The sequence below is a fragment of the Hippoglossus hippoglossus genome, chromosome 9 (assembly GCF_009819705.1).
Source record: "Hippoglossus hippoglossus isolate fHipHip1 chromosome 9, fHipHip1.pri, whole genome shotgun sequence".
NCBI lineage: Eukaryota > Metazoa > Chordata > Actinopteri > Pleuronectiformes > Pleuronectidae > Hippoglossus > Hippoglossus hippoglossus.
In genome coordinates this window covers 10,053,605-10,068,622 of record NC_047159.1, presented here as the reverse complement: position 1 = coordinate 10,068,622, position 15,018 = coordinate 10,053,605, and the positions used below count along the sequence as shown (strand labels likewise).

The following is a 15,018-nucleotide window of genomic DNA, read 5'->3' as shown; positions in this document are numbered from 1 at the left end:
GATAAAATACATATAAAGATGGATGACGCATGTCCACTTCCTCCCACTATCAAGAAATGAAGCCAAAATATCCTGGATACAAACACTGCCATCTTGTGCCAGTTACTTGGAGTCTGCACAGTAACAATCGGGGGGGGGGGGGGGTGACATCTTCGTCGACATTTTCAACGTGTATGGCTCCTTTTTTTCATCCTGAGATATTTGTATTCTAAGTTTTTTCACTTTTTGCGTGTTAGAAAGAATGTCACCAACCTCTCGCCCGCTGTGAAATTTCCGTACATTTTCCTGCTGTGTTCTCACATGGGCTCACTCACTCATTTTACTGGAAGGTTGGCAGGAAAAGTTCCAGAAATTATGTGAAGCAACTGACTCTGACATTTGTGTTCTCCCATACAGCCCCTCCAGGTAATTTCAGGAAAAAGTCTGGAGTTTAGTGCGTGTTTGAAAGCAGTACAAACAAAATAAAACTGGAATTGCAATAAACAGCAATTTCCCTTTAATTTCAAGGAAACATTTACTGGACACATTTGCTGTTTGAAAGTTTCATTGAGTCCCTGCTGCGAGTTCAGGAAGCAGCTGCTGGCGAGCGCGGTCCTCTAGTGACGGCTTTGTTTGCAGGCACCTCAACAACAGTTGCTGCCGAGGGGAGGGGATTTCTCAGTCACACACACCTACTCACATTTTCCAAACGGGGTCCAGGGGTTTGAATCAGTGACCTTCTAACCACATGCAAACAGGCTACTGCTGCCCTGTCTCTGTATTAACTGGATATTTCCATCTTGTATTAATGACATTCACAAATCTGTCTCAATGGGTGCAGGGCTTTTGTTGTTTGTGCCGTGAGCGAGCGAGCTACATCATACCTGTCCCGAAGCTCTCCTCCCCACAGAGGGAACAACGCCCAGAATCCATCAGGTTCCCAAAGTACCTCCAGCCTGTCGGAGTTTCGTAAAGCGCCAGTTTCATGGCCTTGGCTACCCTAAAAAAACAGGGCAGGGAGAAAGAGAGAGACAAAAAACAAAGCTGCTGAAAGGGGCTGTTGACTTTTTTGCTCCCAAACACACACTGTATTTATCCCACTTTAATATCCTTTCCCCAGTTCTGATACAAGCTTACAAACAATCCCCTGACCTTTGAAATAAAGCAAACCAAATGCTGTGTGACGAGCGAGATCTGCCAACAGCTCATCCCATAATTTAATAAGGTGAAGGCAGTGAGAACAAAGTGAGTTAACCTTTCAGCTGATGTTTGCTTTGAACCTCGGCCACGGAGGGAGAGGAGGACAGAGAGTGCGTGTGTGAGTGCGCACGTGTGTGTGTTGAGATCCCGGGGAGGGTGAAAGGTGCAGAAGGAACTTTTTGTCCAACTTGACAGAGAAATACGACTGGATACAATGGAATTACCGTAATATTATTATAAGGGGGTGTATTTTTAGAAGAGGGTTGGCACATCTGGACTCAAATGGAAATAGGAAAATAAAAAAACACAATATTGAATAACAATAGAAATCTGTAAAAAATTTAGATAATCCGATCTTGGTTTTGCGCCCCCCCTCTCTGCTTCACGTGCTTCAACTACAAATCTGAAACATGTTCATGGGGTTTCTTCCCCATGCTCCGAACTAAATGGGTTACAATGGCAACTTACTGTCAGTCCCATCACAAGTCAGCCAATAGCACAAGTGTCACGGCCTCATGAACAAGGTCACAGCTTTCATTAAGGACACTGAGGTCACGTCCTCAGAGATGTTTGTGGAAACTGAAGAGTTTAATTACGTGAAGAAGGAGTTTACATTCTACAGCAGCATGCACACGGTGAGTTTATTAAAGCGGACGGGAGGAGAACATTTCATTAAACCCTCAGGAGTCCACCGTCTACCTTCCACGATTTGGAATCTCGTTATCAGCTCAACATTACAAATATGACCAGGCCATCGACAGTGATTGCCGACTTCACAGGTTTAAATTATGAAATTACTTTACTGTTATGGTTCAATGATCTAATAGCATCGTTTTTAGCAGCAGTTCACTTACAGTCAAAGTTAGTGGCTGGGGAACATAGCGATTAAGAAGACTCGCTCTTCCTCCAGAGCCAACCAACTCATAACCTTAGTATTTAAAGAGGGAGTTGTGTACTAAAAAATAATCTTTATTAGAATCATAGTACAGTAAAATATTTTAGATTAGGTTACAAATTATGAAATATTATGATATGAGAAAATCCATGGATCTTGTGTAGCAGATGATACAGGAGGAGAGAGTGCAGGGACTTTGTATCGCAGAGATGTTCAGTCGCGCACCATTCTTGTCATTCCCCACAGATCACTCCTCAACCACATCACCCACAATCCCCAGTAAACACCTCAAAATGGAAAAAACACAATTCCCAGGACACCGCTCAGAAAGTGTCGACAAAATATTCAACCCAACAAAACAGAAACAAGAGATGTGGAAGCATCAATCTCAAACGTCTTTACTGTGGAATGCTGTGGGAATTCAGAGCACAATATATGTTTTTTTAACTGGCGGTGCACACGTCCACACAGTCATCATGCACATAAATAAACCCCCACACAGTGCCCAGTGCAGTTGTTTACATGAAGACGGGATAAATTACCAAATAAGAGTAAACCAGCTTCGTTCTCCTCGGGGGAAACGAGAGCTGGAACAGAAAGCCTGGAATTCCTTAAATAAAAAATAAAAAAGGAACCCTGGCCCTCTGACCAGCGTTTGACGTTTTCAATGGCACGTCCACAGCCAACACAAGCAGTGAACCTGACCCTGCCAGCGCTCCATTTTCAAACAATGTGCCGAAAAGCGTTGGGATTGAATTCTTGTTAACACTGGGACAATATTGAGATTGTGCGATTGCACCAGCTCTGTAACTCTGACCAAAGCACAAGCAACGGGCAAGTTCAGCTGAGACTTTTCTACATAAATGATATGGACCTTTATCAAACAAAACAACAGTTAGAAATTCAGAAAAACTGAAGACTAAAGAGTTGTTGGAATAGAAAGACAGAAAAGATACAAACACAAAGATAAGAATTAGTTTCATTCACAGAGTTTAGAGGCTTTTCAAACACATGCATATTCAAATCCTGTTGCGCTGTCTGAGGCCAGGCAGCCTCAGTGGATGCTGCCTCCCTCTACACAGGCCTTGCTCTCGACAGAAATATTTTGGCACATGAATATCACTAAAGACACGAGGGATGAACTTGGAAGATTTCTATTTAGGGCTGTACTCCCTTGTGTGAAGGTGTGACCTCTCAGCTCATAGCTCTACTCTATAGATGTCGATTTTCTCACGCTGGTTAGGGACAGAATTTGGCTAAAGGGAGCTGAAGATAACAAAATGACATCTTTTTTTATTATATAAGTCACATGTGCCATCAGAGAATACATGGACTTTTTAAAATTGTTACAAATCAGTCCCTCAATATTGTCATTAAATGGGCCAGTTAATGATCCCACTTCAATATCCTGTCTTTGAAGGATTTAATTGATTTTTATTATCGTGTCATGCAGATTATGTGTCCAGCATAAAACAGGCTTGTAAGACACCAGTATTTAGAAAAAGAAAAGGTAAAAAAAAAAGCGAGAAGCAGCATTAATAACAAACCTAAACAAATAAACCATCCTGTTATTTTAGAATCGAAGGCAATCGAAATGAACAGACATTTATTGTAATATAGATATTCTTAACTCATCGTAATAAGGCCAAAACAGAAGAAATGTGAAAAGAATGTTTAGTTTAATCATACCACTTTAAATTTAACAATTAAATGATTCTAATAAGGATTTTAAAACAATCTAACACTTACGCTGGTGTGACGCTCAGATATTTTTTTGACATATTAGATTATCCTGAACACTATGAGTAAAAATAATAACTAGGTGAGGCTAAGAAAATTCCAAAAATGAGTTTTTACAGCTGTTCAGTCGATCATTTATATTTTTTTTACTTTACAATCAGGCTTTTACTTACACATATAAAATCTTTTAAAATGCCTGATGTATTGAGTTGGTCTCATTTGTCAAACACTATCTCAGCTAATCGTTGTTTTTTCAAGGATCGAACAAAGCTCGATCAGAGACTGGGGCTACTGTGTGAAAAAGGTTTTATACAACACTGTAAGATTATGTGAAGAGAGTTAAGGTTTGTCCTTAGAACGATTTGGATGCTTTGGCCCCATAAGGTGAAGACGGAGATTTCGTGACCAGGCTCGGTTTTGTCTACCTTCCATCATCCTCATCACACGCATGCATAGACTCATCAAATATCTCCCTCCATGTCTTTCTCTGTCTTCTTCTGTCTGAGTACAGTGGGCAATGATGTTTTTCTTTATCTGTGAAGCTATAAACTTCTCACTTTTGGCCTTGACTTGATATTTTACCAAACATAGCATCCAGTGCCCTCACTCCTCACCTCCCCCTCTGAGCGCAGCGCGGACTTGAAGAGCTTTACACTGGCATCCAGACAGAAAGCGCAGCACTGCTGGATCTTTACTTAGGACTGAAATGTGAGTTCCTCTTGACCCGAACCACAAACGCCCACTGGACAACACTAATTTAATAGATTGAAGGTGTCGCTTTAGCGGCCAACGCTTAAAATACTTGATTTCTGTAAATGGTCATAGCTGTATTGTGTTTTGTAGAATCGGTATCAAGGCTGACATCGGTTCAAAACAGTTTCCAAAGCTGCTTCAAGAAAATATTTATTGTGTAATAATATTATATGAAGTGGAAAAGTGTGCCTGTTAGGTCAGTGTTTAACTTGGCCACCTCCTGTGTCTTGCCTCCTGTCAAAATACTGGCAGATAACAAAGTATTTCAGCCTCGTGACAGTTTTTTATATTTCTCTTATTTTAAAATGTTTTAGACGTGAACTGAAGAACAAATCTGGTATGGTTCCATTGCAGTTCTATATCAAAGAATCCCAAACAGGGATCCATGAACCACAGGGGGCATTTCTGCAGTTACTGTGTGTTATGTTGTAATGTGATGTGATTAAGACTGTGTGTTTAAATAAATAGTTAAAATTAAAGGATAAATGATTGAAATTGGTGGTGGTATGAATGCAAACTCATTTTAATCTTCTTTTCTGATTGGGCTGTGGGGGTTCATTAGACAAAGTGTGTTAAGAACCATTATTTATCAGACCTGGTATTTACATCCCACCTAAAAAATCCAATCACCCATTAAAAAAAAAAAAGGAATCTTGTCGAAGTGTTGCTATTGTGTCTGTGATTACAAATAAATCAGAATATGGACACTGAGAAGTGTATAAATACATTTTTGGGGAATAAATAAGGTTTCATTGTAAAACTGGAGTGAAAACCATAAAACAATATATATATTTCAACTAGTTAAACATTTGATTCGCCTTGCAGCGCTTATCAATGATTCACTATTAGAAATCTGACTTCATCGGGGTAACACATCAGTGGCTCAGTCCTCGGCAGATGTTTCCTTTACCAAACTTTCCCTCCCACTTTCTCTTCCTCTGACCCGTCCTGCCCTCCTTGCATCATCCCTCGCTTTGTTCACACAAGCAACCGATGCACAGACACAGAAATCCTCAGTCCACTCCAGAATGAGAGATTTCACAGGTACAGCAGAACTCCGGCCTCCTGTCCGTCTCAATCCAAATCACAACAAAACATCCCCCGTGCACATCTGAGGACAAATTCACCTTTCTCTTATTCCTCCTGGACACGCAGCTACATGCAGTACATACACCATCACATTCATCAAGGCTTTTATAACACAGATTGCGTCACTATGCATAAACACACAGTTGGGAGGACTGCTCAGTCTAAACACTGAGCACACACACACACACACACACACACACACACACACACACACACACACACACACACACACACACACACACACACACACACACACACACACACACACACACACACACACACACACACACACACACTATAACAACTCTACTAAAAAAGGCCGACACTTGGGCCGACTCCAGGGTCCAACACCACACGACTGAGTACTTCAGCGCTTCCTAGAAACCGTCAAACACATGCAGATATGGATGTGACGCCTGCAGACACGGACATGTCGTGTTGAACAAAGTGACCATGTCCTGCAGCGTCGGCCATTATCAGTGAGCTCTCATCGATGTGCTGACCCGAGGGTTCGCTGGTTAAATTGGGTTAACAGGGGGAAAACTTGTTTTTTATAAGAGCACGATACTATCTGTGTTTAAGGTATTATCTGAAACAGACATCGAACTGGGTTATTCTACTCGTCGGCAGATTGCACAACCAAGTGAGAGCTTCCTGGAAATTTATGCTGTTGTCAATACTGAAAGGAAAAAAGCTTAGAAAATAGACAGAGAGATGAAGGAGGCACTTAGTTTAGTAGGAACTGATGAAAAGGCCTTTGTGTGTGACAGGGTTGTAGTGGAACTTGTAGTGTGTGTGTGTGTGTGTGTGTGTGTGTGTGTGTGTGTGTGTGTGTGTGTGTGTGTGTGTGTACTCAGGGAGGTGCGGCAGTTATGGGGGTGAGTTCAACATCATAAGATGCAGCTTTAGGCAACGAGCAGCTCAACAACACAGTGTCCAAGCGATGTGTGTCTGTGTGTCTCAGTGTGTGTGTGTGTGTGTGTGTGTGTGTGTGTGTGTGTGTGTTTGTGTGTGTGTACGCCTGAGTGAGGGAGAGTCTCTACACTGACAGAGATGACCAATAGCTCTGTGATGTAACATCTCACTCCACATTTATAAGCATAATTTTTTCCTTGAAACTGTGCCGCCCAAAGAAACTACGATTAGTGAGGTCACTTCCTTATTATCCTCCAGCATAACACACACTAACAGTCACACACAAACACATTCAAGCATGTGCACACAAAGACAGATGGTCATACATACGTTTACACTCAGCTGGATCAGTGACATACCACTGCAGTTTTAGTTTCCTAATCATAAACTTGATTAAACCTGAAATTAATCCAATGGCAGTAAAATTCTCTTGTTACAGCAGCAGATAGTTAGAATGAGGTAGACAAGGGAATGTGTTAATGAAGAAAACAATTCATATATTTCATATTTTCCCTCAAAATTAACTTTAATTAAGTAAAATAGTTACAATCCGATGCTTATGGGATGTAGTTGTTTGCGCACAATTTTCTTCATTATTCAGTCTGTATAAAAGTCATTAAAGTCATTTAATGCTGATAAATAGGTCAAAAGGAGTTTGTTGGAATAGTTATCTTAGTTTGCAGGTGATACGCTCTATGAGGTCTATTTCTATTTACTTAAATGGAATATAATTTAATGTTAAATTTCAGTGATTCTTTATGCAACAGATTTTGATATATAGATGTTTTATGGAGGAAACTACAAATTGGAAAACTTTGGATCTAACTCAACTTGCTGTGCACAGCATACATATACTATATATACAAATACTATAGTCTGAACTAGTCCATCTCCTCTGGTTCCCTCGTTGTGTTTAACGTCTGCTACCCTTGAGGAGCATTCTGTTGAAGCCACAGCGGGAGCAGTGCAAGGGATCCCTCCGTCTGGAACAATGTCAGTGAGGATAACTTTAGCTGTGCACACATCCTCTCACTCAGCACCCTCCGCTCAGCTCTGGTTTTACATAACACACAATATTTATAGGCGGTGAGTAAATGTGTGCATGTGTGTACGTGCATGTGATCTCATAGTCTAATAGTGTGCGTGTGTGTTGTACCTATCAAGGGCGGTGCTGGTGGCCATACTCCTGGCAAAGCCTTTGACGCCATGCTGTCTGAAGTAGGGGATGGCGGCGAGGTTGGCAGCCATGATGGCCACTGAATCAGCTGGGTTAACAAAGAAGCCGTTCTCTCCGAGGATCATGTACCGGTCCTAAACATGGAATAATATGAACAGAGACTTTAGGGTTTAGTTGACAGTAGGACAAATATAGAATAACACCATTCCTATCCTTTAAGGGAAACTATAAATATTAGCAAATAAAAAAAAGTTGTACCTAAATACATGTATAATGTACATTAAATGAATTATATCAATACATTATGCCTGCAAATCTCTTCATGTCACTGTCAGTGGTTAAACATGGGACAGTATAACTGTGAGTTCCTTTTTCAGTGACAGTATAATGTAACAGACACATTCGCCCTGTACGATTATAACCACTGGCACTAATGACTGTGAGGATACTGATCCTTGTGGGAGAAACAGAGCAGATATGACATAAGTCTCCTGATGCTGCGCTAATTTACTTAGCAAAGGGTGTGTGTGTGTGTGTGTGTGTGTGTGTGTGTGTGTGTCTGTGTGTGTGTGAGCAGTCAAAATGACTATTGGATGACAGTGTGGAAAAAGTGAGCTGCTTGTTTGATCACCATGGTTAAAGTATTATTCAGCTCTCATTACTTTTCTTCCTGTTATCAATAAACAAACAAAAAACAATTAATAAATGAATAGATCTCTCTCTGGTATCTATGGGCGGAGTCTGAATTACTTGGATTTAGTCTTTGTAGCTTTGACAACATAAGTGACCTTTTTGATGGGACGCGATGGGATTTTTCAGAAAGTCTTTGAAGCGACAGCAATACCAATAGAGCGGATGGGTGAGATGACAATGAATGAATAGAACTTTATTGTCAACCAATGTTGGAAAATTGCCTTCGGCTCACCAGTACAACATAAAATCAAACCAACAGATGGAAGGACAATACATTAAAACAAAAAAATTAAAACTAAAGTAGCAGTTCAATTTCTGTGGGTTGAACTGCAACAGACGCTATAAAATAAAATCACTTGTGAGCATCACACAGACGAAGTGCAGGTGTCTCACCCCATCGGCATCGAACGCAGCTCCGAAGCCGAACTCGCCTCCTTTCATGGCATCGACCAGAGTGGTGGCGTACGTCAGGTTGGGCTCGGGAGGGCAGCCGCCAAAGTCCTCCAGAGGGACACAGTTCACCGCTGAGTTAGCAGGGGCCCCCAGCTCATCACACAGGATCCTACGTACATAGGGGCCCATCACTGCAACACGAGAGGAGGCGTTAACCAAATAATAAATAACAACAGCCCAGGGGTTAAATGATGGGACGATTAACTGTCTCACCTCCATTCATTGCATCTATGTGTATCTTTAGCTGCTCTGGTCCCGTGAGGAGACTTTTAATGGCAGTGAAGTCGAAGATGTTCCTCAGCAGCTGTAGATACACCTCCACCGAGTCCACAATCTCCACTGGAAACACAGAGGAGAGCTTAGAGCTGGATGCCAATGGGGTTTGTTAGTAAAACTGAATGAGTGAGTAAGTTACCTCTGAAAGGTTTGAACTTGTTCTCCAGGTCAAACTCTTGCCTCCCCAGCCTGGAGAGGTCAATGCGGAGATCGGGGCAGATGGCGTACTCCTCCAGTGTCCGACTCACCTGGTGGATCCTGTCCATCACTGTATCCGGGGACGGACCTGCCAGCAAAGTAAAGATATTTGTTAACTCTACAGACACATATTGATTTTTTTTTGCCAAATGGAGAAAATAAATCCTATCTCACCTCCGTTTGCTACATTGAACTTGATGCCAAAGTCTCCAGCGGGGCCTCCGGGGTTGTGGCTCGCTGTGAGGATGATCCCACCAATGGCCTTGATCTTCCTGATGATGCAGGAAACAGCGGGGGTGGACAGGAGGCCGTTGTGGCCGATCACCAGACGACCAATCTGCACAGCACAGTTATCAGAGAGCTTACACATCATCCCACGATGTTGTAATAATGTTTTCAGTTGTGCTCAAACTGTCTTATAAGTTAAAGGTTCAAGGCTCCACTATCTTCAGAGGTTGGATGTTTGTCAAATGATGTGTAAATATAAAACCAGGCAGGAAAATGTATAAAAAGTGATCATCTATGGGAAATGTGGCAGAAAAATATCTTTCTTATAATAATTTTATCCGAAAGCAGCACCAGACCAATACATCTTGTCACTCTGCAGGTGACCAATTGACGTCCTGCTTTAAAATGCAAATCCCCTGCCCCACGAGGGTGCCCCACGAGCTGCACTCTCCATTTATAAACTATATGCTACTTTTAAAGTGGTAACACCACCGGCATCCCATAATGCCCCTCGGATATCAGCTATATTAAATGAAAGTGTGGCTCACAGGAGAGGAATGCATTCTAGTTACGTCAGTGTATTATCCTCCAGGCATGTTGCAGGACTGAAAGAAGAATAAATCAGATACTGGGAGAGGCTATCTGCACCCCCCTATTCTGACTTTTGGTTCAGTGCCATGAAACAGGGGATCCCCAGAGCGAGCAGTTTGGCCGAGGACAGATGGAACCGGGAGGGGAGGGGGCACACGTCGGCAGGAAAACAGCGCAGGATGGATGGACCTGCCGATAAGACCCACGTCAAGAGACATTTGGCTGGGCCAGCAGAAAAGCGGAGCGATCTCAAAAACAAATTATATTCCCTTCAGATTTTCCTTTGGAACCTGTCCAAACCAATCACAGAGATCTCGGAGCAAGCGTTTTAAATGAGCTGCGGGGATTTTTCCTCCTCTCTGTGTCTCTCACTCCCGACTTCCTATTTTCATGTATCTGCTGCTGACACTTTGACACTACGAAGGAGTGGAGACATCTACATTAACCAGTCTCACAATCACTCTACCTATAGGTTACAGAGCTCCCCTACCTATTTTTGCTTGTGGCCCCTGAATACAGAGCAAGGTCCTCTTGCAACATTTCCTCACAAGGTGCCGGCATCTTTGGTGCATTCACACTTGTAGGCCGGCTGTGGCTCAGGAGATAGAGCGGGTGGCCCACCACCAGCAAGAGGGTCATGTGGTTCGATCACAGGCTGCATGCCAAAGTGTTCTTGGGCAAAACCCTGAACCTCTGTGCCGGCAGAGTGTGAGTGATGTGTGATAGAGAAAGTGCAGCACATAGATGCACTGAATGAAAGGGCGAACAGCCAAACTCTACTGTAAAGCATAACGCAAATAAAGACCATTTACCATTTGGTTGTAGAATTGTCCACCTCATACAGGGTGGGTGTTAATCCCCAGTTCTGAACAGGGTCAATAGAATGTGATCTTTTTATTCCAAGAGGGAGTTCTTCACTTCTCTGTGTTTCATTTGGCAAATTTAAAAACTGCCCTTAAAAGGTAACGATTGTGGGGAAACCCTGGTATTCATCGTGTCTCCCTTTAGATTCATCTTGCAATAGGTGTCCTCCCATGATGGGAGCCACAGCCGAGCAAATACTGAACATCCTGAATGTGATACTTCTATTGATAAAACTTTTATAAATATCCTTGTGGCAGGTTCATTTAGGCAATGACGCAACTAACTTTGCTTCATCACTTTCCTGGAGTTTGATAACTGGTTTCCACCACAAATTATTGTCATAGCCCACATGGTTACTTTTATGCATCAGGATTAAAGGTTCTTTTGGCATGTGTAGGAAATAAGCCTTAATTCCCATCCATCAAAGCAGGTTATCCATTGATTTTAACATTACATATTGATTTTTACACCATTTATTGTTGATCTATTACTCTTACAGTTGAAAGCTTTTATCACTGCTGATTGTTTTTGATGGTTTATACTGGTGTGATATACCTGTAGGCTTTTATGTTCCTAATGGATAGAAAAAGTTATTTGAACAGAGTAGAAAAGAATAAGAGAAGAGTGTGTTGTCTGTTAGTGAGCAGCAGTTGATGAAGGATATACTGACACAAATGAAGGCCTGTGACAGCCCCTCCGCGTGCAGACCCCCTCCCCTCTTACCCCGTTAGCAGCTGCCATCTGCACGATCACCTCGATGGCAGCTCGGCTGAAGTATCGGCCGTCGCTGCCCACCACCATGGTGCAGCCCTGTCGGTCCCGCAGGTCGATGGAGGACAGGAGGCTCTGGATGTAGTTCTGCAGGTAGTTCTTCTTGCCCTCGAACACCGCCGTCTTCCGCCGCAGCCCGCTGGTGCCGGGCCGCTGGTCGTCGAAGGGGGCGGTTTGGACCGTCACCACCGGGATGGGGCTCGTCTCCATCCTCCTCGTCGGGAGCCAGCGGGAGGACACCGATTAAAAAACAAGCTGAAGTTTGGGGCTGGAGACTTAAAGTGGTGGAGAGAGAGAGAAGTGACAGCAGCTCCACAAAGGGATGTAAAGGCGTTGTAAAGAAAGTCAAAGGTTCTCACTTCGACAACCCGGAGAGCTGCATCCCTTCAGTGCCAAACTTTACGCACAGCGAGCCCTCTCCTCTGCTCTTGGACAACTCCCTCTTTTCCTAATAAGCCTGAACAACTGAGTGAGGAAAAAAATCAGGGAGGGTCAGAATCTTCAAGGCCCACAATCAGCTGAGCCTCGGGACAGAAATAGACCTCTGACTGATGGTCGAGGGGAATTGTTTCAGTCTGCAACCGGACACTGCCTCTATCTGGGCCGTCCTCACTGCCCAGTATGTGGAGCCATGCGCCATGACTGAGTCGAGTCCGTCACAGGAGTTTGAAAGTGAGGAGCGACACAGAGAGAGTTCAGCCAGGATCGTTTCTGAGACTCATTCTCTCCTGCACGAACTATGTATTTGATTTATTTGATAAATTGTTAAAGATTTGAAACAGTGACATTGCAGTTAGTAGTTTATTATCTCACAGCATGAAGAAGACGAGGTCAGCATCAGATCAGCATCACGTCTGCTCCAGTCTTTTGGTGAACAGCGCAACCTTGAGGCCGAAAGACAGAACTGAACACATTTTTTAATCCCTCGAAAAATACATCCTAAATAATAAATGTGAACATGTTAAAAAAAAATTGGAAATATCTCTATTATAAAATAATTATGAGGTAATGATAACTGTTATTGATATATTAATTTTTATTATCATATTAACAAAATGCTGTGATACTCTAAATATAGCTCTATGAAATATTTTATGCTTTTTAAACAAGGCGTGTAGTAAATTAACTATTTGGAGACTCATTTCAAATGATTCATTTTGAGAAACTGAAATATGGCACAAATGTATTTGCTCTTTTTACCCATCCAGATTTTATTAATCTTAAAAAGCTAAACTGATTAAATGCTTTATTTTGAAAAGAGAGCAATCTAATGACTGTGACTACTTTTATTTATGTATCAATAAGAAAGTTTGCACCTTTATATGAAGAGATCACATATTCATGTATTGGTTGGAAAAAGTCGTTTTTAATTAAGTTTTGTTGTCTCTGTCTAAATCGAAAGGATGATTATTATTATTTTGTTGTTGTTTTTGTTTTTGTTGTTTTTGTTATACGTGCACCCAAACTGCACATTTTTGACATTAAAACAGAAAGTGTTGCAGGTATTTTTCAAGACATTTATTTTTACACCTTAATAACAAATAAAAAAAACACGTTCATCAACAAGGATTTCCACTGCAGCGAGATTCACAAATATATTACCACTCATCTTATTTACATTGACTTCTTCTTTTTAAGACATAACTTTGAATGTCACTCACATAAATATCATGCAATTAAAACATTTCTTTAAGAAACATGTCTCCACACAGACTCCAACACACAGGCACAGTTCAGTCTTCAGCAGCGAGGGTAGGAGAGTCGGAGCTGCTCGTTTATTAACGCGGCGGTGCTCAGCATGGCAGGAGGGCAGAAAGGAGTCCTGGGAGCCTGCAGGAGCCTCGGGACCAAACATGAGGGGCCCGACATGAGGTGACCGTACACGGTGTGCGGGCCCTGCTGAGGGTTTGGGTTCTGAGGGGCGAAGGGAGAGGGTTTGCTGATGATGCTGTCGATGCTGAAGGAGCACTTGGCCTGCGGGCCCGACTTTGGCTCACTGAGCTCTGTTGCGCACACTCTGAAGTCTTTGGCACCACCGCACTTCCCTTGGTTGTTCAGAGTTTGTGGTAGGAGGTGATAGTTGGAGGGAGGCATCATGATGCCCTCCTGCAGGGGCATATACCGGAGAGGAGCGGTGGGTGGGGGGCTCACCTGGCCCTGCACATAGTAAGGCTGCCCATACGGTCGCTGGAAGTTCATGCTGGAGTAAAACATAAGTCCATCTTTGCCAAACTCGGGCTGGTTTCTCTTGAAGCGCTTCCTTCGCCGCAGGAAGCTGCCGTTGTCGAACATGTCCTCAGAAGCTGGGTCCAGGGACCAGTAGTTGCCTTTGCCAGGGTTCCCAGGCTCCCTCGGGATCTTGATGAAACAGTCGTTGAGGGAGAGGTTGTGCCGGATGGAGTTCTGCCACGCGGGGAACTTGTCCCTGTAGTAGGGGAACTTGTTGCTGATGAAGTCGCAGATGCCACTCAGCGTCAGCTTCTTCAGCGGGCTCTGCAGGATGGCCATGGTGATGAGGGCGATGTAGGAGTAGGGAGGCTTCACCGAGCTGCTCTGGGCTTTCCTGGACGGCTGTGCGTCTGGGTAGAAACTGTTCTCACTCTCCCCCGACGAGTCCGGCTCTGAGGAGTCACATTCAGCACCAGATTCTGCTGAGGAGCCCGCGTCCGTGGAGCACTCGTTTCCATATAAACGTCCGTGGGTAGGCTTATCCTCGCCCACTATGTCAATCTCATCCTCCTCTGTGGGCGAAGCGGCGTGTTGCGAGGCTTCAAATTCACTGGAGAGAGTCATGGTCACACGTGGAATGGTCACGAACGCGTAAAAACTCTGCTGTGCCAAATGAGGCACAAATGGCTCGCCGTGCGTAAAAACCAAAAGCACCTAGTCATGCGTAAAAGCGCATCTACTGTGTGGTTCCTCTTAAGCCTCGTGTAGCGGCTGTTTACTGTGATAGTGAGAGCTGTTGGCTTTATATGTTGAGAGGCTGCAGCCCAGCAGGCCAGTCCCTTTAACCCTGTGGACCTATCAGAGTGGCCCCTCACAGCGGGGAGCAGGAAACAAGAATACAGGTGGGGAGGGAGCTGAAGTGCGCAGGGCCCATTCATGCAAAGAAAGACCAGTTTCAGTAGTGATTTGTCGTGTTATATGGCAAACTCATTGTGGGATTTATTTGAATTATGAGCTGATACTAAAG

At 43.3% G+C, this 15,018-nt stretch overlaps 2 protein-coding genes across 5 annotated transcripts in view; both read right to left on the bottom strand.

Moving 5' to 3' along the window:
- pgm5 (phosphoglucomutase 5) overlaps positions 1-12,347 on the bottom strand; it is a 38,361-nt gene extending 26,014 nt beyond the window's left edge. For 3 of the 4 annotated variants that reach the window (XM_034594863.1, XM_034594861.1, XM_034594860.1), the window contains exons 1-7: positions 11,775-12,347; positions 9,543-9,705; positions 9,310-9,456; positions 9,108-9,233; positions 8,835-9,025; positions 7,728-7,882; positions 864-979 (exon numbers count right to left, since the gene is read on the bottom strand). In XM_034594863.1, the coding sequence (XP_034450754.1) occupies positions 864-979; positions 7,728-7,882; positions 8,835-9,025; positions 9,108-9,233; positions 9,310-9,456; positions 9,543-9,705; positions 11,775-12,032 (1,156 nt within the window). In that variant the 5' untranslated portion in view covers positions 12,033-12,347. The remainder of the gene's footprint in view (positions 1-863; positions 980-7,727; positions 7,883-8,834; positions 9,026-9,107; positions 9,234-9,309; positions 9,457-9,542; positions 9,706-11,774) is intronic. The other variant, XM_034594859.1, reaches the window with a different exon arrangement.
- A 1,026-nt stretch (positions 12,348-13,373) lies between these two features.
- foxd5 (forkhead box D5) lies at positions 13,374-14,748 on the bottom strand. The gene has a single exon (XM_034594866.1). It carries the CDS (start codon positions 14,613-14,615, stop codon positions 13,563-13,565), a length of 1,053 nt encoding a protein of 350 aa, XP_034450757.1. The 5' UTR covers positions 14,616-14,748; the 3' UTR covers positions 13,374-13,562.
- Between the last annotated feature and the right edge of the window lie 270 nt (positions 14,749-15,018).

What these genes read in the sequence shown, in the direction of transcription:
- foxd5 (XM_034594866.1), bottom strand. Translation starts at nt 14,615, where the DNA reads ATGACTCTCTCCAGTGAATTTGAAGCCTCGCAACACGCCGCTTCGCCC.